The sequence below is a fragment of the Eptesicus fuscus genome, chromosome 13 (assembly GCF_027574615.1).
Source record: "Eptesicus fuscus isolate TK198812 chromosome 13, DD_ASM_mEF_20220401, whole genome shotgun sequence".
Lineage (NCBI taxonomy): Eukaryota > Metazoa > Chordata > Mammalia > Chiroptera > Vespertilionidae > Eptesicus > Eptesicus fuscus.
The window spans coordinates 8,063,424-8,087,775 of record NC_072485.1 but is presented as its reverse complement, the minus strand read 5'-3'; the positions used below and the strand labels follow the sequence as shown (position 1 = coordinate 8,087,775).

The window sequence follows — 24,352 nt, the reverse complement described above, 5'->3', positions numbered from 1 at the left end:
AAAAGGAAACACCTTCTTACCTTCAGAGCCCAGTCACAGTCCACGAGTGCCTTCTGGTAGTCCCCAAGTTTTATATAAGCCTGTAATGACAGATAGCTGCTCTTCACATACAACTCCGTAGCAAGCGGTCTTTCGCTAACACAGAAAGCGCAGTCCAATGGTGATGAGAAGTAAATGGTCCCTCCCCACATCACTCAGGGTCCCAGCACATAACAGATGGCTATCATCATGCTAACATGATAATGAGGGGAGTTTAATAAGGGGACTATGTACAAGGTGAGGGCAGGACTTAGGGAAACCAATAGGAATGTTACAGAACCCAGGCTAGCAACAGTGGACAGCCATTAATTACCATTGCTAGAGCTGCAGGGACAGGAAGAGGAGCGATGAGCACACCGGGAGAGGACAGCTTTGTGAAATGATAAAGTTAATAACAAAGATAATAACAAGTGTTGGTGAAAGTGGAAAAAAATCAGAGCCCTCATACACAGCTGGTAGGAATGTAAGATGGTACAACCACTTTGGAAGACGGTCTAGCAGTTCCTCAAAAGATAAAACATACAGTTACCGTATGATCCCAGGAGGACTGCAAACATAAGTTCATGGAAAAACTTGTACACAAATGTTCACAGCAGTATTATTCATAATAGTTAAAAAGTAGAAACAATTCAAATGCCCATCGACTGATGGATAAATAAAATGTGGTATAGCCATACGATGGTATATTATCTATATAGTATATAAAAGTCTAAGCGACCAAACAACCGGTAGACCAGTCGCTGTGATGCGCACTGACCACCAGGGGCAGACGCTCAATGCAGGAGCTGTCCCCTGGTGGTCAATGTGCTCCCACAGTGGGAGTGCCGCTCAGCTGACCGATGGGTGCCAGATGCAGGGCTCACGGCTGGCGAGCGCCACTGTGGTGGTGCGAGCCTCTCCCTATCGGGACTGACTGGGCGCGAGCCACAGCAGGCGCAGCAGAGCCGGGATGAGTGGGAGCTGCAGGCAGGAGCAGCAGGTGGCATTGGATTGCTGGTTTTGGCCCGATCCCCGCAGGCCACCCCAAGGGACACCACCGGTGCATGAATCTGTGCACTGGGCCTCTAGTCTATACTAATAAAAGGGTAATATGCTAATGAAACTGGATGGACTGGATGTCTTCCGAACGTCCTTTCTGACAAAGCCAGGGGCATGGCCAGCCTGCAAACTGCCCGCAGCCCCTCGACCAGGCCAGCCCCGCCCTCAGTGGGGACCCCCACCCTGATCAGGGTCGGGGCTGGCCTGCAAACCCCACGGCCCCTTGCCCTGACTGGCCCTGCCCCCTTCAGGGCAGGCCAGCTGGCCCCCACCTGTGCACTAGGCCTCTATCCTATATAATTATCCTATATAATAAAAGGGTAATATGCAAATTGACCCTAACGGCAGAATGACTAGAATGACCACTAGACCAGTCACTATGAGATGCATTGACCACCTCTTGGTCCCTTTCCCTGGCCAGCAGGCTCCGATCGCCTGATGGCCACCTGTGGCAGGGGCAGGGCCAGCGAGTGGGCAGGAACAGCGACCTCTCGGTCCCTTCCTCCAGCTGTCAGGCACTGATCACCCGATGGTGAATGGGGAACTGGAGATAGGTGGCGGCAGGGGACAGGGCCAGCTTCAGGCATCTGGGGAAGATGCCCTGATCGCAGGCCAGGCCTAGGGATCGTACCTGTGCACAAATTTTGTGCACCGGGCCTCTAGTTCATCAATAAAAAGGAATCAAGTACTGATCCATATTACAATATGGATGAATCTTGAAATCAATCCTATATAATAAAGAGGTAATATGCAAATTGACCCTCATGTCCTAACACCATCACAAGATGGCTGCACCCACAGTGGAGGCAGGGTTCCCGTAACAAGTTATAATGAGCGATCAGTAGGAACCTGAGGTTGCATGGTGCCAGGCCAGGGCAGGGAACCTGAGGCTGCACCCCACACTCGACAGGGCTTGAGGGGGGGCCTGAGGTTGCGCCCCCTGCCCGGTGCATGCCCCCCCTGCCTGGCGGGGTTTGATGAGGGTGGGGCCGGCCGGGTCTGGGTCTTGTGCAATTTTGAGGTGCACACGGGTGGGTGGAGACTTGACTCTGGGTCCTGCGGCGCACCCCAGACTCTGACAGGAAGAAGATTTTCATATACCTTTTACTAATTTTCTTTCATTTCTGACACTTCTATTATAGAGAAAAGGAAAATAGCAATATTAAAATATTTTGTCTAATCCCTTTTAATGTGCATGAATTTTGTGCACTGGGCCATTAGTATGTTAAATAAAAGAAGCCAGACACAATAGGTAAAATATTATATGATTTCACTTATATGAAATGCCCAGAGTTATCAGATGTATAGAAGATAGAAGGTACAGCAAGTCCTTGAATAACATAGTTTTGTTCAACATTATTTTGTTATTATGTTGGTGAGATGCCAGTAGGAAGTTAACTCATGTATATCAACTAGCCTCAGGTAAAACTAGTTTTCTTACACGTCATTTTGCTCAAAGCTGCAGAAACTGGACTTACTATAGCCTATTGGTTGCTAAGGACTGGGGGTGGAGGAGAAAAGAAATGAGAGTGGGGTGAGCTGCTTAAAGGGTTTCTTTTTGGGATAATGAAAATGTTCTAAAATTGACTGTGGTGATGGTTGCACAACTCTGAATATACTAAAAACCACTGAAATGTACACTTTAAAGTGAACTGTATGCCACTTATCTATATACTAGAGGCCCAGTGCACAAAATTTGTGCATAGGTAGGGTCCTTAGGCCTAGCTGGCGATCAAGGCTGATCAGGTTCCCTGCCTCCTCGCCTCCTCTTCCCTCACCACCCGCACACCTCCACCACGCAGTTCCCCCCGACTTCCCGCCTCCTCCTTCCCTCACTCCCTCAGCACCCCGCGCTGCCGCTGGTCACCTGCCATGTTCTGCACCACCCCCTGGTGGTCAGCACACAACATAGTGAGCGATTGAGCTCCCGTTCTCCCGGTCGAACTCCCGAGGGGACACTTTGCATATTAGCCTTTTACATATATAGATATAAAAGCCTAATATGCTAAGTGTCTAACAGTTGGACTTTTGGACCAGTCGCTATGACACACACTGACCACCACAGGGTAGATGCTCTGACTGGTAGGTTAGCTTGCTGCTGGGGTCCGGCCGATCAGGACTGGGCGAGATGGGCCAGATATGCCCTGGAGCCCTCTCGCGATCCCTCCTTGACCCTGATTGTATACCGGTGGGGTCCCTTGGCCTGGCTTGTACCCTCTCACAATCTGGGACCCCTTGGGGATGTCAGAGAGCTGGTTTTGGCCTGATCCCTGCAGGCCACGCTGAGGGACCCCACCAGTCATGCACCGGGCCTCTAGTCTATAATAATAAAAGCAAAATATGCTAATTAGACTGCACATCCTTCTGGATGATCTTCTGGACAAAGCTTGGGCTATGAGGGAAGCCCGGGTCCCAGGTGCCAGAGGGAAGATAGTGCCGGCAGCCAGGGGAAGGAAGGCCTACTCTTGCACTAATTTCGTGCATTGGACCTCTAGTATTTCAATAAGACTGTTACCAGAAAAAGATAAAGTTTGTCTTTCCTCATGAGCATAGCAAGAAGAGATACAGGAAAAGGGAAGATGTTTAAGAGTTAGACCATCACCACGAACCCTAGTGCTCTTGGAATCCTCTAGAATTAGGGGAAATCCGGAAAATCAAGAATGGACTCAGAATTCTGTGATCCATTCAAACTAAACCAATTTAGTTAACCCATAGTTTCAAAGAGCTAGTGGCATGTAAACAAATGAAAGGATGTTTAACAGCCAGCACAGTGGCTACGGGCCCTCTGTCCTAATTACTGGACACAACAGGTGGTCTGTGAATTCTCATCAAGATGCACTCGGTCACTAAGCACTCTTCTTCTGCACAGTTCCCTAAAAAGCAGGGATCACCCCGTTATAAGACAGGAAAGCCAGGCACCAGGGGGGTGAGTGGCTTTGCAGAGTCCCATAGGTCACCACTAGTAGAGCCCACACTCCGTGGAGGTTTGCACCAGGGCACCGTGACATTCTTACAATAAAGCTGATGAGATACCTAAAGGTGATGGTCGGGGTCATAACTCATGGGGAATGCCAGCATTCAACCAACGTGAGGAAGGGGCCGGCAGCAGCCAGCTAAGGAATTCCTGCAGGAAGCTGCTACAGGGGCTTTCATTAACTTGGATTGTATACTAACTGAAGTTGGAGGACTCTGACCCTGAGCTTTCTGTTCCATAGGGCACCATCCTCTCCTCAGGGTTTGCGTTGCATCTGAAAGGCAGAGGATGTGAGTTGGAAAATAGCATTCTTCTAGACAACCGTAGCCATGATGTCATGACACGGCTATTCAGGAAACATACAGACTTGGAAAGGTCTGCATGGGCTTCAACAATTTCTCTACAGCCTTTTACTTTTTCTTTTCTTTTGTTCTTTTTAAAGCTTAGATTCAATACCCTATAACTTCCCCATTCCCTTTTGCTTTTACACATTTTAAGAACTACTTTTTCCAAATGATTTATCTAAATGATACCAGCAATCCATTGATCATAACATTAGCTCCGGGAGGAAAACAAAGCAATGAAAGGTCAGTTTCTCTCTAGCAAGCGGAAACTGACAGGGTCCTTATGACGTGTTTTCTAATATTACATGCGAACAGGGAGGCATCTTAAAAACAATCAATGATTCAAATGATTCCCAACACCAGGCAGCACATTTGCATCTATTTGTCTCCAAGTAAGCTTTCTCTTTGGGAAGCTGGGAGGAACTGTTTCACCAAAGCTTTTGATGCATTTACTTATTTTCATCTATAGTCATTCTTATGTGATTCTCCAGAACTAATCAAAGTGCTGTTTAAAACCTGAGTACAGTAAAAATGTAACTAATTTAGGTGAATCAGGGTATAGAGCATCTGAATTAGATATAAATGTGAATTACATAACAGTTTCAAAGCAATTCAATTTTATTGCTTTCAAATAACTTCAGAGTAACAAGACTGAATAAGCATTAGTAGGTAAACGTTTCAGAGACCAATTTAGGGATAAATAAAAAGGAACTATAATTATTATATTAATTGTTTGCATTTAAATGTTTCTTTTGAAGTGGCAACAGAAACTTAATTCCCTTAAATTGACTTATTATGCCTCCAGTGTTATGTAACTGCAAATAATTTATTGAACATCTGTTATAAATAAAGCATTGGGGGAAAAATGTATGGCAGTTTTTGCCCTAAAAAATGTATGATCTTGTTAGGGTGATAAAATGTACACTAAATGCTAAGTCAATCCTTGGATATTTTATTCACCAATCATTTCTTTATAACAATTTCTCCACCAGTGGGACTAGGTAAATGTCATCTCAACACGAGTCTAAACTGCTGAGCTAATGAGTTTGGATTTATTTATCATTAAATCACTGTTACTTCCCAAATCTTTGGCCTCCAAGCATGATTCAACACCCTACAACTTCCCTGTTCCCTTTTGCTTTTCCACATTTCCCCCCGCCCATGCATGAATGTCATGCACCGGGCCTCTAGTTCTTTATAATAAAAGCCCAGCAACTGAAACAGTGGAACGACCACAACGATCAGAGACCAGAACTACCAGCCTCTAGCACTGGCTGGCCCCGCCCCCCAGCAGGGACCCCCACCCCGATCGGGGGCTGTGGCTGGCCTGCAAACAGCCCGTGGCCCCTTGCCTGGGGGCGGGATCCCTCTACCCCGCTGGGGCCCCCATCAGGGCATCCAGCTGGCCCCCACCTGTGTACTAGGCCTCTATCCTATATACTAGAAGAGCAATATGCAAATTGACCCTAATGGCGGAACAACCGGAACGACGGCTGGACCAGTCACTATGTGGTGCACTGACCACCTCTTGGTGCCTTTCCCTGGCTGGCAGGCTCCGATCGCCTGATGGTGAATGGGGAACTGGGGTTAGGTGGCGGGGGATACGGGCGGTGCCTTGCCAATCGCCCCCCCTCACAGACGGCGACTCGCCGTGGGGGCAGGGCCGGCGAGCAGGTGGGAACAGCCGACCTCTCAGTCCCTTCCCCCAGCCATCAGGCACAGATTACCCAATGGCGAATGGGGAACCGGGCAGTGGGGGATGGCGGCGGGGCGGGGGGTGGGTCCAGCTGCAGGCAGCTGGGGAAGATGGCCCTGTTCACAGGCCAGGCCTAGGGACTGTACCCACACAAGAATTTTGTGTGCTGGGCCTCTAGTCTATGATATAAAACTGAGGTAATAGGGATTTCAGAGACTCACAATTGGCTCTAGGCCAGTGGTTCCCAATGTGGGGCACATGTCCCACAGAGGGGCAATTTGATTTTTAAGGGGGGCAATTAGAGAATGAGTTATTAACAGTGAATTTTCTGCATTTCTTATGGTTCTAGGGGCCTCATATACAGTATATAAATATATATTGTGACATATTTATGCATTTCAGTTCTCTACTATGTTTTGAAACTTTATTTGCTATTTTTTCATGTCACTTCATATTATTTTTTAAACAATTTCTTAGTGATTTCTTCCTCAGTACTTCAACTGTCTTTTCGTTCTTTTACTTTTCTCTTTCATAGATGCCATGTTCTTTGGAAGCTTGTTTAGACCAAGTTAATAGCCTTTTAGGCTTCCTCCACGTGAATAGGAGTTCACTTTTTGAATAAGAATTATATGTCATGGGGTGGGGGGCGGGGATCAGGATTTTAGACATACTTAGGTGGGGCATGACCAAAAAAAAGGTTGGGAACCACTGCTCTAGACCCATCAGCTGTCCAGTTCACCCCAGTCTTGGAATCTTAATCAAAGAAGGATGGATACAATGGGTAAGAAATTAACAGGAGAGCAGCCCTTGGAAGTTTAGACTACCGTTGAACCGGAGGCTGGACAGCCCATGGTGGCAGAATCCCAAGGTCTCACAGGTCATTTCATGCCACTAGTTTTCTCCTGTACACACATGGAAAGTGCCTGGTTACCACCAGCGATGCACTAGAGTTGACTTATATGGAAAGAATTGATTACAGAGGGTTCTTTCCAAGCCCTCCTCCAATTATTTCAAGTTGGTAGCTTGAAATTGGACCATGGTGAGAGTATTTACATGGTGGAAATTGGCAAATGCTCCATACAAGTCAGCTTTTCCCACACCCCAAACAGAGCCAGTTGTCATGGATACCATCCAGGCTCATCTTTCTCAGATTTCACAAGGTTTTCGACTCTGTTGCTGAGAAAACCCCATGGACCCGCATGGCTCACTGACCTGGGCTCGGTTGGTGTACAGCACCTTCATGTCCTTCAGCTTCTCCAAACCCTCACTGTAGCAGAGGACGGCCGTCTGGTAATCGCCTCTGACAAATGCCTCATTCCCTTTTCCTTTGAGGGCTATGAGAACAAGTCATACAGGTGAGCTCTCTACACACTGCAAAATGCTTTCAGATTTTATTCCCCTGATTTCCAACTGCACTCTGAAGGGCACAGCTTATATCCATCCAACGGGGACCTGTCACTTGAGTCTCTGCAGATAGTTCAGGATTGGTTTCTTTAAGGATTTCTTTCTCCATATTCACCCCAAATCTTCTAAGTAGCTTCTCAGAAAAAGTAAATGTTCCTGCCTCAGGGCTGAGAACCATTCCAAGCTTGCCACAAAGACCAAGTCTACACATCCGGTGTCATAAAAAGGGTCAAACCATGAATTTTCTAGCGAATATGCTATCATTCAGTCTGCAGCTCACGTGCCACTGGGTGGTATAAAGTCAACGCTGAAAGCATTCTGTCACGTGTGCTCCCCACACACACACAACTTTTCTTTTTCATTTCTCCTCTCCCTTCTCATATCTTTGTTTTCTAGTTTCATTTTTCTTTTTTACTTCTTCACCTATGCCTCAGGCTAGCCAGTGTACCTCACTCCCATGCCTCCCTATGTTCCCAGTGCCAGTTAGCACTGCTCAATCTGACATGCTGAGTCCACCCACATGCTTAGGAAATAGATTGGACTCTGGAGCCTGACTGACAGCTATCTCCTGCTCCCTGTTTGCTGCATCAGGGTCAGGAGACAGGCCACCAATGGTTTCTGCCTGGTCAGGTCCCTCTGCCGAGGTCCATCTGAACCCACCTACTGGGAGTCTTGATGCCCTCAAACATCAGCAGATAGACTGGTTCTAGCACAAATCATCCCAGCTATGGAAAAGCGAAGGCTGACAATTACCATCTGCTAAGGCTCTGTTTTCCTTTCTTCTCTTGGCTCGTTCTTTTGCATCCTTCTCCACAGATGCCAAGAAGGCCTCTGACAGCAGAGTAATTTCAAATATTAAAAAGAAAAATCCAATAGTATAATCAGTACTTTATCTCACATTTGGAAGAAAGCTACTTTAAGGCATTAGAGCCACACTCTCATGCATACACATGTAGGAACACACAATGCACACACACATAACTAAAATGAAATCATCTTAATTTGACATGGTAATCTGTGTCATGTATTATTATACATAATGGCTATGTCTATGCTTCAAATTTGAATTATGGCTTTAAAAAGAGGTTTTCCCCTGAAGACTGACTTTTTTGTTCTATTTAGCATAATGAGCTTCTGAGCTGAGCAACAAAAATGATCTGATCCCTTGAGCAGCTTAGTGTAAACTGGAAGATACAGAATAGCTGAATTCAGTTCACACAAAAGACTGGGCAGAGAAAAGAGAGAAGCCTCCAAGCTGTTCCCTTTGACCACCAGCCACAGAACTGGGTGACAAGTAGGTTTTTGCTCATGGGTTGTTTGTAAACCCAGAGGCTATGACTTAAGGATCTGGAAGCTGCAGTCAGTAGACACTGATCCTAAAGAAGTCATACACATTGGGAAGAGAGATGCCGCCCTTACCTGCGTTCATTTCATCTGCGTTCTGCAGGCCACAGGTTATCATAAAAACAAAGAAACAAATTTCAGAAACAACGCTGACTAATAAGTATGCAATTACACGTGGAGACTAGTGTCATTCCCTTTAAGAAACCCAAAGGACTGTTTAAAGATGACCAGAGGGAGCAAGGAAAAGAAATCAGAGTTTATACTTCCTTTTGGAAAACACATCTAGTATTTTCTGAAAAAAAAAAAAAAAAAAAACCCAAAACTGTCAGCCTCAGCAGACAGTCTGAGATTAAACTACTCCCAGCTCTGTCTCAGCACAGAGCCTTCACTGTGCCAAGGTATATATAAGTCCCGATAGAAAAAGGCAACCTTCCCAGGAGCTTGTGGAGGGCTGATCGTGGTCTTGTTCAAGGTGGTCCTGCATCCGTCCTCGTCTTGGTCTTCCTCTGTGACCTGTAGCCTCTTTTCTGTCTTGAGGATTGCTTTCTCTTGCACAACTGGGTCATCAGAATTCATCTCCTGGATTAAACTGGCTAGAGAACAAGTCAGATGTGAATCGTTCAAATGAGGTCTTCAATAGGAAACTGTTCACTAGAAAGCACAGTGTGGAACAGACATAGGGAGAACTCTTATTTTTCCAGCTTTATTGAGATACAATCTATATAAATAAAGCCTAAGCAACCGTTATGACTGGTCTACTGAATGACCAGTCGACTGCTCGCTATGACGTGCACTGACCACTAGGGGGAAGACACTCAACACAGGAGCTGCCCCCTGGTGGTGAGTGCACTCCCACAGCCAACCTCCTGCAGCCAGCCAACCTCCTGTGGTCCCTCCCCCTGGCCGGCTGGCCCTGATCAGCCCCGATCGCCGGCCAGGCCAAGGGACCCCACCTGTGCACAAATTCATGCACCAGACCTCTAATCTCTCTCTCTCTCTCTCTCTCTCTCTCTCTCTCTCTCTCTCTATATATATATATATATATATATATATATATATATATGGCTAATATGCAAAGTGTCCCTTGGGAGTTCCACCAGGAGAACGGGAGTTCGATCGCTTGCTATGACGTGTGCTGACCACCAGGGGGTGGTGAGGAACATGGCAGGCCACCAGCCATGGCGGCATTCGGGTGGTGAGGGAAGGAGGAGGCAGGAGGCAGGGAGGCAGGGAACCTGATGAGCCCTGATCACTGGCCAGGCCTAGGGACCCTACTCGTGCACCAATATGTCAACTAGAGGCCCGGTGCACAAAATTGGTGTACACATGATGATTGGATACATATTGTGAAATGATTTCTACCATAAGCTTAGTTAATACATCCATCTCCTCATATAATTACTTTTTGTGTGTTGCTGAGAACATTTGAGATCTACTCTCTTAGTAATTTTCAACTATATAATACAGTATTGTTAACTATAGTCATCATGCTGTATATTAGGTCTCCAGAATATATTCATCTTACAACTGTAAGTTTATACCCTTTAACCAACATCTACCCATTTCTTTAAGAAGGTTCTAAATAGAAAACAAAAATTAGAGCTATTAGAACCAATTAAAAAACAACCTTAAGAACAGGATTTGTTTTGCCTGGGAAAAGGTGCAGATGAATTTAATCATGGCCTTCAAGGAACAGAATTTTAAGCACTTATTTAATTCAACAATTTATGGAGAGCTTATTATGAGTTAGATATTATGCAGAATGCTACAGATAACACTAATGATTAAAAAAGATCCTTATTTTTAAAGAGCTTACAATGTTGTGTGGGAGACAAATAGGTAAATAAAGGCAGCTCTAACATTACTAAACAATAGCCCTTAATCCTACCCTTATCTGTCTTCACTTTACTGCCCACCCAGCTTAGGTTCCATGGTCCATCACTTGGCCACCACCCCACCTGCCAGGCAAAACTCCAACTCTAAATGAAATCATCAATTCTTTAATTTTCTGAGCCTTTATCAGGGATGCTGAGAACTGACAGAGAAAGACAGATGGATGCCTGGGGGAGGTGGTCCTAACTCAACTGGACCACCATCCATTCTCCTTCCCACTAGAGAGTGCCCACATCTAACCCGCCCTCCTTTCCACTGCACAGAAAGAGTATCCCTCCTGCTAATGAAGCTAATCTCTCATCCTGTGCTGACCATACCACCATCCTGTTTTGCACCAGGAACCTTGCATCACCAATTAATTACGCCCTTTCCTCAATATTTTCAACCTCTTCCATTCTACCAGCTTCTTCCCATTGGTTTTTATACACTCTCAGTCTCTCCTAAGGCATTTTCCTGTCCTTATTTCTTCATTTCCCAAAGACTTTTCAAGTTAATTTTTTACCTTTTTTAGTTGTTAAATATTTCAAACAAAGAGTAATATTAATGACATATTTTTTTGTTCCCACACCATCTGTAAGTTAATAAGTATTCCTTTCCCTCCCAAAAACGTAGTGCTTAAAACAAACTACCATTTATTTAGCTCACAATTCTCTAAGTCAGCAATTTGGGCTAGGCTTAACAGGCCAATTCTTCTGGTTTCCACTGGGCTCATCCATGTTCATGGCCAGCTGTCAGTCATCCAAGTGGCTCTCTTCTGAATATCAGCTGGTTGCTGGGTGGAACAATGGGAGCAACTAGGGAAAGTGTCTCTCATCTCCTGGCATGGGTTTCTAAGAGTGTCATGAGGGCAAGCCCTACTACACACCTACTTTTCAAGCTTCTGCTTGTGTCATGTTTACAAAGATCCCTTTAGCCAAAGCAGGTCACATGGCCAACCCAGATGCAAGAGATGGGAAGAAACTTGTGACCATTTTCGTGATCTATTAGAGTGTATGTGCTACTAGTTCATGTGCCTGTGTCAGAGACAGAAGAGCACCACACAGCACTGCTGCTCTGAGTTGTTCTGAGTCCATAATTCTTCTGAATTCTCCTCGACTATGCCAAGTAACGCCAAGTACCAGGGCAGGTTCCTTCTCAAACACTGCCCCTTGTACAACCGTTGGGTCCAAACCTCTCTGCCTAGGGCTGTCCCTTCTTGGACGTCAGGTCTTAGACGGAGAAGTCATGAGAAGTTGTGGGTGTATAAGAATGAGTCTTTGTTGCAGAAGTCAGTGGCCATGTAGCCATCAGACAACACAGTCCTTCACAGCAATCCCCTATAGGCAGCTGCACACCAGCTGGTAAATACATATCTTTCCCATACAGTGAAAGCAGTCTCTGTACCCATAGTTATTATCTGAGCAGCCGCACACTGCCTCTAAACTCATCACCTTTCATCATAGCAGCACCTGAGCTCTCTGCCTGAGCTCTTCAGCCTCTCTGGTTCAGTGGCTTCTCCTGTTTCCCCTGCTTATACTGGCTTCACATGGTAGCTATCTCTGAGCTCTCCACAAGCTCTTAGTCTCTGTGCCTGCTGCCTCTCTCCTCTCTCTAGCTCACTGGCTGGTCAATAACACGTATATACTTCTTAGACAAAGAAGGCTAGTTACCAACAATGACATCAATCATCTTATCTAATAAAGAGGGAATATGCAAATTGACTATCACACTGTAACAGTCAAGATGGCTGTGCCTACAGTGGCAGCAGGGATTCTGTAACACAAGATGGCTGTGCCCACTGCAGAGGCTGAGTCCCCATAAGGAGCCTTAATGAGCAATCAGCAGTGACCTGAGGCTGTGTGGTGCTGGGCCAGGGCAGGGGACCTGAGGCTGCGCCCCCCTGCGTGGTGGGGCTTGATGGGGAACCTCATACCGTGCCCCCCAACCTGGTTCCGGGCGGGGGGACCTGAGGCCATGCCCCCTGCCCTGGCGCCAGGCTGGGGGACCTAAGGCCACGCCCTCTGCCATGTGGGGCTTGACAGGGGACCTCAGGCCGCGCCCCCCACCCAGCAGGGTGGGGCCGTCCAGGTCTGGATCTAGCCCTATGGGGATGGGACCGGCCGGGTCTGGGTCTCTCGCAATTTCGAGGTGCACATGGGTGGGTGGGGACTTGACTCTGGTTCCCATGGCGCGCCTCAGATTCTGACAGGAGGAAGATTTTCATATATGTTTTACTATTTTTCTTTCATCTCTGACACTTCTATTATAGAGAAAGGGCAAATAGCAATATTAAATTATTTCCTCTAATTAATTCCCTTTTAATGTGCACGAATTTCATGCACCGGGTCACTAGTTTGTCTATAGATGGGCACAGCATATGTGAGATCACCGTGGCCTTGCAGCTGTGTAGTCCTTGGACATTTCTGATTAAGATTCCCATGTTCAGAATGGCCTTGGCCATCCTGCATAATATCAACAAAGCCTCCACACTCTAATTAGCCTTGACCATCCAGGACTCTGGCGTGGTTCCCACAGCCTGACACTTTAAAAGGCCAGTATTCAAAATGTCAACGTTTAGAGTAAGGAAAGGTTTATTGACAGAGAAGATGCCTAATTGAGAATATGGGGTCCTTACAGGTTCCTGAAATCCATCTTCCCCAAAGCCCAAAGTTCAGGCTCCTTTTAAATCAAGGGGTAGGGAGGGGGAATGGGAGGAGCAAGAGGTGATTGATGATCCTGATCCCAGACATCTGGGCACCACAGGGATCTGAGGAAGAGCACAAAATCTCTAAATCTCTCTGTCCCCCTGATTATCTGAGTCCAGTCTTGAGGTTCCTGCAAATCTTTGATAAACAGACATTATTTTGTACATATTTCCCCACCTCTTCAGGAGAGGTACCTCATGGCAAGGGGCTATTCTTCCAAAAACTCTAGGCTTAAGCAGAATTCCTCTAATGATTAGCATATCTATAACAGGAGCTCTTTGCCTGAAGGCTATGGGAACAATGCAGGCTAGAGATAAGACAGAATCAGAGACTGAGCATTTTTCACTGTTACATATGTATGTGTATTTAATCATCTTAAGTAAATGGTTTCATAAAATGTGCATTCTTTTGCAACCTACAGATAGTTTCAGTTGATTCATTTAAATCACTGTATAAACCATAGTTAATCCATTCTCTTATTGAAAAACATCCAGGTGTTTTGCAATTTTAATTTTTTTACTACAGAAATGCTAAATTGAACATCTGTGTACATATTTCCTTGTGCACATATGCAAGATATCTTACCTAATAATAGACAAACATGTAAACTGACTGTACCTCCGCTATGCCACCAGCCAATCAGGAGTGATATGCAAATTAACCCAACAAATATGGCGGTTAATTTGCATGCTCAGCCACGGAGTGACAGGGGTGGGATGTTCTGCCTGATCCCCAGTCTCTCAGGACCTCAGGCAGCGTGGGAAGGAGGGGCCAGAGCAGAAAGGGGCTGGGCCAGAGTGGAAAGGCGGTGCCAGCAGCCAGGGAAAGGAAAGCCCATTCTAGCATGAATCTTTGTGCATTGGGCTTCTAGTTTTTCAGGATATTGCTGTAGCAATTGTTACTCCTTCAAGCAATCTACACAAATTCCCATGGTTCTACTTCCTTTCTCACACTTGCCGTTACAAACTTTTAAATTGCGCCATGCCCATGGATGAGAATATCTCTATAATATTTTCATTAGCATTTTCCTGCATATGATTGGGATTGGGAATCTTCTTATTAGTTTGTAAGCCATTTGGATTTCCTTTTCTATGAACTGCCTATTAGGATAGAAAAGAAAAAACAAAAGGCCTTCTTTTTCTTTGCTGGGGCCTTCCACAGTTTATGAGAAGCACCTGGTAATTAAACCCCGAGACGGCTAGCTCCTGTGGTTAAAACAGCCCCTCTGTTCAAACTGCAAGACAAGTTACTCTCAAGGCTATATTCTTTTTTAAAAATATATTTTTATTGATTTTTAGAGAAGAAGGGAGAGGGAGAGAGAGCTAGAAACATCAATGATCAGAGAGAATCATTGATCAGCTGCCTCCTGCACACCCCCTACTGGGGATCGAGCCTACAACGCAGGTATGTGCCCTTGATTGGAATCGAACCTGGGACCCTTCAGTCCACAAGCCTAGGCTCTATGCCCTGAGCCAAACCAGCTAGGTCTCAAGACTATATTCTTGCATACCCCTCCTCCCTGCTGTTTTTGCAACTCAGGAATAATTAGTAGAAAGTCCCCTTCCCCCCTCCTCTTCAAACAAGCCTCTTTTGAACTCTTCATAACTTTTGCTCTAAGCATGTTTTACAGGCTTGGGGAAAAAACTGATAAGACACCTCCCTAGGACAGCAGCCTCCCTCTCAGCCTCCAATCCCCCTCCCTTCCTTGTCACCTAGCAACAGCAGCCATTACCCTTTAAAAGAGCAGGCCCCTGTTTATTACCAGCCTCTGTATTGATTAGCAATGCACTCGCCCTTTTTCTTCAGAAAAAGCAAAATAAACCTCCTCTCTGTATCTGTTCTTTTAGTTGTGATCTCTTTCACAGGCTGTACCGCCGGCTCAAACCCTAACACTGCCTGCTCCTATTCTTGGCCAATTTTCTATTGGGTTGGTTGTCTTTTTCTTATTATGATTTCTTTATATATTCTGAACTGATTATAGGTATTTGTGAACATTTTGTCCTTGGGTATGCTTTGTGTTTTCATCTGTTTTTCAAAAGAGAATTGAAGAGAATATTTTGTGTATTTTAAGGTTACAAATGTACTATCTTGCGTTGTCTTCTAAAAGTTTTAAGTTTTGTTTTTCTCATTAAGGTATTTAATCCATCTGGAGTTGACTTTGTGTAGGGCACCAGCACTATTTGTTAAAAGGTTGCCACCTTCCCCACTGATGTGTTGTGCCACCCCTGTTACATACATGAATGTGCTCTCGGCTCTTCATTCCAATCTACTGGATTACTCACCTTTTCCAGCACCAAATATCCATGCATAATTACTATTGCCCTATAATAAATCTTGACCATCTGGTGACAAGAGCTATCCCACCTTCTAATTTTTCTGCAACATTGTCTTGATTATATTTTTATTTATTTCTTGATTATTCTTAGCTCTTTGATCTTCCACGTGAACTCTGGAATCAGCTTGTTAAATTCTAAACAAAACACTTTTAGGATTTTGATCTAAATTGTACTGAATGTAGCCCAGTGGGTGTGGCTCAGTGGTTGAGCTTCTACCTATGAACCAGGAGGTTTCAGTTCCAGTCAGGGCACATGCCTGGGTTGTGGGCTTGATCCTGGAAGCGGGGAGGGGGAGGCGAGAATGCAGAAGGCAGCCAATCAATGATTCTCTCTCACCGTTGATGTTTCTATCTCTCTCTCCTTTCCTCTCTGAAATCAATAAAAATACTATCTATATAAGAGGCTAATATGCTAAGTGTCCGACTGTCTGGGTAATGATTTCAAGTAGCAACACCTGGCTTCCTCTCCCTAGCAACCACTAGCTTCAGGTGGCAACACTGTAACCAAATGTCTGTGAAGCGTTTTCCCGTGCCTCATCTCATTTGATCTTCACAGAAGTCCTGGAGTAGGTAGATAGGAGACTCGATGGAATCCTATTTTCTTTTCATTAGCTAGAAAACGGAGATTTAGAAAGCTTAGAAACTTGACCCAACTGAAAAGAAGTAAGAGATGGTGGACCTTGAAAATGACTTCAGGTTTTCTCACTGCACAGAATATAGTCAAACACTGCTGCAGTTAAATATTTTACCCTTTGTTCTCCCTGAGTGATCTACAATAATAATCTGCTTCATGTTGATATTTACTGCTGTGTTGCTGACATTACCTGAAAGAGAAGTTGGGGTGCTTCACTGGGCTGGAAAAAGTTTAGCTACATCAGAAAGCAGGTCTAATTAAGCAAGTTTATTCTATATCTATAAAAGGCTAACTTGACTCCTGCATGCGAGATATATATAAAGCTCTCACTAGTGCCAATTGCACCTGTGTGTTTCGATCTGTCATTGTTGATCATGAATTTGATTGTTTTTGTTGACATTCTGAAGCTGAAAGGAAGCTGAAAGGCATTGTTGCAAGGAAGTAACAATGGTGATTAAATATGATCATAATAGTGATCTGGGTAGATATAATTATCCCCGTGTAAAAGAAGTTGCTGTCATATTCAGAAACGAAGATGGAGGACCTTCTTTTGAAAGGGACTTGCTCATTCATTATAAACCAGATCCCAATAACCATAATGCCACTAAAATGAAACAAATCAGTATCCTGTTTCCTACATTAGATGCAATGATGTATCCTATTCTTTTCCCACACAGTGTAAAAGGCTGGGGAATGGATATTGCATTAAGACTCAGAGATGACAGTGTAAACGACAATAATACTAGATTCAATGGGTGATGCCAGAAAAGAAAAATTTCCCATTGAATTTCCTAAAAGTATTACTCCTTTGGGAATTCCATGTCATAAATTAGAATTGAAAGTAGGTGCAATCATCATGCTACTGAGATATCTTAATAGTAAATGGGGTCTTTGTAATGGTACTAGATTTATTATAAAAAAATTGCGAACTAACATAATCGAAACTGAAGTATTAACAGGATCTGTGGAGGAGAGGTTGTTCTGATTCCAAGAATTGATTTGTCCCTGTCTGATACTGGCCTCAGTGTTAGAATAAGTTTAATCAATTTATCAGTCATTATTTTTATCAATGTTGTTTTTATATCATGTTTTTATTCTTTTTATATCATGTTGTTATTGTTTATTTATTAATCAATTTATATATTATTTTCATGTACATTTTACTAATTTTCTTTCATCTCTGACACTTCTATTATAGAGAAAGGGCAAATAGCGATATTAAAATATTTCTTCTAATTAATTTCCTTTCAATGTGCATGAATTTGTGCACCGGGCCACTAGTATTTAAAATAGGTAAGTTGTACTGGATGTAGAGAGTAATTTGAGGAGAACCTTGATCTTGGGCTTCTTAGCTTCGAGAACTTGGGGAAAAAATATATGTTGCATGGCAGCCCAAACAGATTACCGTATTTTCTGGCATATAAGATGACTTTTTAACCCAGGAAAATCTTCTATACGCCCAGTCATCTTATATGCCAGAAAATACGGTACTATACCTCTCTAAACTGAGTTAGAGTCTCTTGCACTTTGCAAGTCTCTCTTTGTACCATATATCACACTTGAAATTACTTGTTTAGTGTCTGTTTCCCCACCTGATGGCGGTACCATGAAGGAAAGTTAACTCTTGTTTATTGTTACTGTACTCTCCTGTTATTTGCAATACTCAATACATAGCAAGAACCCAAGAAATGAATGTATAGAATCCATAAGCAGGTGGCTACTGGTTACCATAGTGGACAGGGCAGGTTATACAACAGTTTCATCATCACAGAGAGATCTATTGGCAGTATCTGAAGGAACTCTGAGTATGAATGAAAGTTAGCAAGGCAAAGAAAGATGTGGAGGCAGAGGGAATGACAAAGACATCACACAGAGTATGAACCATTAGGATATGTTTAAAGAACTGAAAGCATTTTGTTGCTGCACAAGTGAATAGGGAGAGACCAGAGGTCAGGAGAGGTCATGGGAGGCCTTTAAGTCCTGAGGAGAACTTGAAATGTATTGTGACTGTGGAGAGAATCCAAGCAGAGAAGTGTCTGGGTCAGATTTGCATTTTAGATACTTTACTCTGTGGGGAGTTTAAGCCTGGAGGCAGGAAAAACAATCAGAGGTTGTTGAAACAGTCTGAGTAAGAGAACCAGAACAAAGGGAGGGTTGGGGGTGGGAGGGGGGGATGGAGCTGGAGAAGCCAAACTTGGTGGCTGATTCAGGGCTGAGCAATGGGAGGAGTACCATGTGACTTGTAAATTTCTGCCTACTGAGACCAGAATGGAAGTGAAGGTAGGAGATGCAGGTTTTATTTGAGAGGAAGACAGAGGGAAGATATAACAACTTTGGAAGCAGTAAGTTTGCAGTGTTTGTGGGGTACATAGCGGATATGGCAGTCGACTCAGAAACGAGAGCTGGGTGGCAATTGAGATGTGAGGGCCATCAGCAAACAGGGTAGTTAACACCAGGTGCTTCTAGATCACTTGAATAGAAAGATGAGCAGTGGGCCAAGGCCAGAAGTCCACAGCACAACATTTAGGGGTGGGCAGAGGAGGGGCCCATGATAAACACAAAGAATACATTATGAATATATCATTTATCAAGTTGCCCAAACTATTTTTAAAACTATTTTATTCTTTGGCACCTGCTTCCGGCAGCTTCTATGGCTTTTTTCAACACATTCCTACTGGATTTGTAAGTTTGTTTGTTTGCCTATTGCTATCCTCAGACAAGTTCCCTGAAGTGTGAATAGGAACTGACTGCTTTGGAATCTCCTGAATGTGGTCTGTGGGATCAGATCCACTGCCTTAGCTGGGGCAGGGGGTTCTCTTGCCTAGAGAAAGACAGGATACGCTAACCATCAGCCATCCATGTAATTTCACCGATCGTAAGGGAAAGGCATTGATTTTGCCTCTGCGGCTCAAAAACAGAAATAATTCTACTCTAAAGACAAGAGGGGTCCCAGGCTGACCATCGGGGCACCTGAGTGATCTCGAGGGAACAGCTAGGCTCATTGGCATGGGGAAACAGAAGCTCCTTGTGACCTGATTCTACATGAAGGGGACAAAATATGGGAAAGACAAAATATGGGAAAGGCAAAATATGGCTGTCGGCCTGAATTCCCATAGAATGTTACCAGCTTCTCTGATACCAATGAACAGCCAGGAAATCCTCCAGGCTCTAATATTACTTCTTTCTCAATACCCTTTCTGTTTAATTTCTATCACATTTTTTCTTAAGTCATAAACCTGTCAGGCAACCCAGGAAAAACGGAATCATTTCTTTTTAGTTGCTCCACCTTTCTAAAGTAGGATTTAATTTGTTTATGTTTCACTGGTACTTACTGATTTCATCCACATTTTTCAGAAATTTCTCCAAGTCTTTCTCTTGTTCATCAGCCATTGTGAACCAGAGTTCCTGAGGAAGGCAGAGTCAATGATGGCAATTAATAATAACGAAACACTGAACAGAATTTGTCAGGTTCATTAGCCTTCTAGGACTAAGAGCCAAGCGATTATTTTTAAGACAAATCTGTTTATAAATGTCATGAAAGATAACAGCGGGACGATTCCACTTGACTGCTCTTAAGGCCAAGGGACACTCACTATTTGTGGTGATACCTCCAGAAAGCTTCCGGGCGGCCCTCCCCTGCAGAAACGACTCTGCAAAATGTTCCTCCAAAGCCGGTATCAACCGCTGTGATTCTGATTCTTGAACCTGGTGGCAAGGAGACCAGGAGGAGGGCAGTCGGCAGGCCTCCAGAGATGGAGGAAGGTGCTAATGCTTAACTGTGATCATGACAGACTGGCTCAGCCAGAAGCTTGGACCTGGCTGTGTAACCAGAGGTGGGACAATCTGCATCGAAATGTCCAAAACTGTTTGAAATACAATCAGGCTTGTTTCTGAGGAGTGGAGAGGAACTACAGATTGGCAGAAGGGATTAGAATTTGATGGCGCCACGCACCAGTGACTTCTCTTCTCCGGGTATGTTAGATTTATTACCGCACAGTTGTTTCTGAGTGAAAAGGTGCATGGCGTACCCAGTGTTTCCCAAAGGTTCATCCACGGACCATAAAAATCATCCAAAAACTTGTTAAATACACAGATTCCTCCGCCTTAGCGCCAGAGCTCCTTGGTCAGTAAACCTGGGACAGTACCCAGAAATGTCTCCTATTAAACACTCTCCGGGTGATTCTGACTGAAAACTAGGTTTAGTAGTCGTATAATGCACCTGTAACTGGGGATTTGAAAATCTGCCACAAACAAGCTGCGACTTGCTTGTTCACCAGTTACTACGACAAGCTGTGTGACCTCCGCTAAATGCACAACCTCTCTGAGCCTCAGTCCTCATTCATCCAATGCAAATGATAATACGAACCATGAGGGCAATCCTGGGGGTTAATGTAAAGCTCCGGGTAAGCCATGAGTGGCACATGCGAGGCACCCTTACCTATGAAGCAGGAGTGGGGTGTGCGGCTTAAATAAAAGAACTAGGGTTCTTCCCAGCTCTAACATTTCAGACCCCCAGGGAACTGAGGCCCAGTGAAGTGCGTTAACTGCCCAAGGTTAGGAGGACGGAGGGAAGGCTCCGAGCTTCCAGGGCAGACGCCGACCCTCAGCTCCTAGGGCAGGGTCTAGGGGCGCGCACAGCTGGGCGAGGCACCCACTGGGCACGAGGCCTGGGCTGGGTGATGCGTTTGGCGCCCCAAGTCTCACTCAGCAGGGGCCGCGGCCCGCGGGGACTGAGCCGGAGGGAGCCCAGCCACGCGAGGGGCCGAGGGCACCGTTGCCCGGCAACCGCTCTGCAGCGTCCAAGAGTCCGGGCGTCTGCCCTGGAGGTCCGAGGCCGCAGCGGATCCCGACCCATGGGCTGGGGCCCAAACCTGCGTTCTCTGCTCGGCTCTGACAGATCAGCACCAGGTCCCAGGAAAGACCCGGGCCACCCCGCTGCACTGACCTGAAGCGCTCAGGGTTGGACAAGAAATGGCTGCTGTGCGCGGAGGGCGACTGTCGGCGACTGACCTGGCTGGGGCGGGGCGAGGCCGGGGCCAGGGGCCTGGGAGGGCGGGGCCGGGGGCGAGAGGCGAAGAGTGGGCGTGGCCGGGGGCCAGGAGCCTGGGGGGGCGGGGCCAGGGGCGAGAGGCGGAAGGGTGGGCGTGGCCAGGGACGCTCAGACTGGCTAACCTCGGGAGAGCTGCTAAGTTCAAAGCCCAGCTGGGGGCCAGGGTCTCCGGTGGGGGCCCAGGAAGGGGGAGGTAGGAAAAGAGCTCCGAGTGACCAGCCGTGGTCCCTGGCAGGGCCCGAACGGGGAATCTGGTTTACCTGTTAGAGACAGGTTTGATGGGAATCCGGCTTTGCTTATCAGTATGTGTGAGACCTTCGGAGCGTTATGGGACTTCTCTGATCTTCCGTATGTAGAACACATTCACACTTTGAATACATGCACACACCATTACAGAGATTCCAGTCTATTTTTTTTTTTTTTTAAAACAAAAGTTCAGTATTGCTCTGGCTGGTGTGGCTCAGTTGCCTGGCGCATCACCTGGTGCACTGAAAGGTTGTCGGTTGGATACCTGGTTAGGGGGCAAACCCAGGTTGGGGGTTCCATCGCAGTCAGGGGCGTGGAGGCAACTGATCGATGTTTCTCACATGGATCTCTCTCTCTCTCTCTCTCTCTCTCTCTCTCTCTCACTACACACACACACACACACACACACACACACACACACACACAAATAAACATCCTGAGGTGAGGATTTAAAAAAAGTTCAGAATTATATGCTGGATTAAATGGGAGGAAAGCAGTTTGGGGGAAAGTCTCAGTTTGAGCTTAAAAGGATGTTAAGAAACACTTGGGACTTCTTGGCAAATTTGTGAACACTTTGCAGGAACCTGTTTGGTAGGGACTGAGGAATCCCTGCGGACAGGACTTACCAGGAGGGCAGAGTCCAGCTAGGTCCAGCACTGATCCTGAGTATAGTCTGTTGACTCTGGCAAGTGGCCTAGGCCCTGTAGGGTACATGTTTGAGCCCCATGGAGCTCAGGGGGCTGTTTGACTAAAATCTCCACAAGGCACTGGTACATGTGCAGTCCTGCTTGGGCACCCCACATGGAGAGTAGCACAAAGGGGCCAGGGAGTTCTTCTCCTGGGAGCAGACCAAGTCCAGCTCCTGCGGAGTGAGTCCCTTAGCATGTGGATTGTGATAGGAGGTGGTGGGGCCTGGGGACCCAGTAGTACCACCACAGTGGCTCTCCTGAGGGACTGCGATGTCTCCTGAGAAGAAGCAGGGAGTGGCGGTATCTGGCAGAGCGGGGGTGTGACTACCAGCCAAGCCTGGGGAATTCTCAGAAAGATGTGGGCACTCTACAGTGACCTTGAGCCCGTGGGAATGGATGGAGACAGGGATTATTACTATTAGTGGTTATTACTATCACCCCATTTTCCTCTCCGTCTTGTGAGGCCTTCAGCACACATAGGCTGGGTCTCCAACCCCAGAGTCTTGTCACTTTCGGGATAACAGTCATTTTTTTTCCCCCTTTTTAATATATATTTTTATTGATTTCAGAGAGGAAGGGAAAGGAATAGAGAGATAGAAACATCAATGATGAGAGAGAATCATTGGTCAGCTGCCTCCTGGATGCCTCACACTGAGGATCGAGCCCATAACCTGGGAATATGCCCTGATCTGGAATGGAACCATGACCTCCTGGTTCATAGGTCGACGCTCAACCACTGAACCACGCCAGTCTTAATTCCAAATCACTTACTCCACATCTCACTGTTTTCACCAAACTCCTGTACCTGGACTCCAGAGAGATGGGTAAGGCACGGGCTATCAAGGAGGGAACCTATAGGAAGAGTGTGAAGACAAGAGCCCAGGCAAGAGATGGGAGAGATGGCTGGGCAGGAAGGATGCAAAAGAGGAGGCAGGTAGGTCAAGCTGGAACAGCAACACTCAGCAGCCACAGACACTTGTGGCATCTTCAGGAGTCACTTCCATCTTGATGATGGTGACATGGATCTCTGTCTAGCCCAGGCCTCCTGCCACAGCCCAGCCCTACAAATCTGACAGGATCATTAGACTCTGAATCTCTTGGGAGTAGGGACTTTGTTTTATTTTTGTTTTAGTATTCCCAGTATTTGGCGCTTAGTTGGAGCTAAATAAAGATTCATTGAATAAGTGAGTTAATCTCTTGTTCAGTATGGAGGAAGGCTCAAGTCTAAGTTATTCCAGATGGAAAAGGAATAGGATGTTTATAGTTTCTCTACCTTAGGCTTCCCAGAGAGGTGCATCCTGGAGGACAAACATTGTTACAGTCATAAAATATGTTTTATGGTAAACCACATACTTAACAGGTGGATCACTTTAAAATGTCAGAAGTCCTAGGTAGTCACTGGGCTGTCTGAAAAGATTCCAATGTTCCTCCTTTCAGGTACAAGGTAGGTCCTCCTTTCCCTGTGCCCAGGTGACTTGCTTTGTTCAATGCTGTGTGGGAAGAAGTGAAGTGGGAAGGGTCTTTAAGAGCCAGTGTGTGACTACCATACAAGCTAGCCCTTCCACTTGCCCCAGCACCAGATGGTGGAGGCTGTGTCCGTCTGAGTCCCCAAGTGAGGGGACATGGACCAGAGATGCCTGTCTACCTTGATGGACATGTAGCATGCGTGAGCAATAGACCTTTCTTGTTATAATCCATAACGATTTTGAACCTGTTTGTTACACAGGCATAATATGTCTAATATGGCCATTCAGACCATTGTTCTTCATGTGCTACAATGACAAAACCTAAGGACTTGTGCCGGGGTGTACATACATTATAATCATTGTGATTTACATTTTAAGTGTCAATTCAAACACACAGAGGAAAACAGACTTTTAAAATGTGTGACATTTAGAGAAACTTTATGAATCATATTTTCATCACTGCTTCTTCCACCGACCCAAATCCCCGGTGTGGTACTTAAGATCTACTTTTTTATT

The 24,352-nt window shown here is 45.6% G+C and overlaps 1 protein-coding gene across 3 annotated transcripts in view; it reads right to left on the bottom strand.

Moving 5' to 3' along the window:
• Positions 1-21,410, bottom strand: part of TTC12 (tetratricopeptide repeat domain 12) — a 53,083-nt gene extending 31,673 nt beyond the window's left edge. Inside the window, exons 1-7 of one of the 3 annotated variants that reach the window (XM_054725103.1) lie at positions 21,331-21,410; positions 19,718-19,790; positions 9,269-9,432; positions 8,915-8,936; positions 8,249-8,326; positions 7,304-7,425; positions 21-80 (exon numbers count right to left, since the gene is read on the bottom strand). In XM_054725103.1, the coding sequence (XP_054581078.1) occupies positions 21-80; positions 7,304-7,425; positions 8,249-8,326; positions 8,915-8,936; positions 9,269-9,432; positions 19,718-19,775 (504 nt within the window). In that variant the 5' untranslated portion in view covers positions 19,776-19,790; positions 21,331-21,410. Of the gene's footprint in view, positions 1-20; positions 81-7,303; positions 7,426-8,248; positions 8,327-8,914; positions 8,937-9,268; positions 9,433-19,717; positions 19,791-19,978; positions 20,055-20,823; positions 20,959-21,330 lie in introns of those variants that run through there. The other 2 variants (XM_054725105.1, XM_054725102.1) reach the window with 2 other exon arrangements.
• Positions 21,411-24,352: the final 2,942 nt, after the last annotated feature.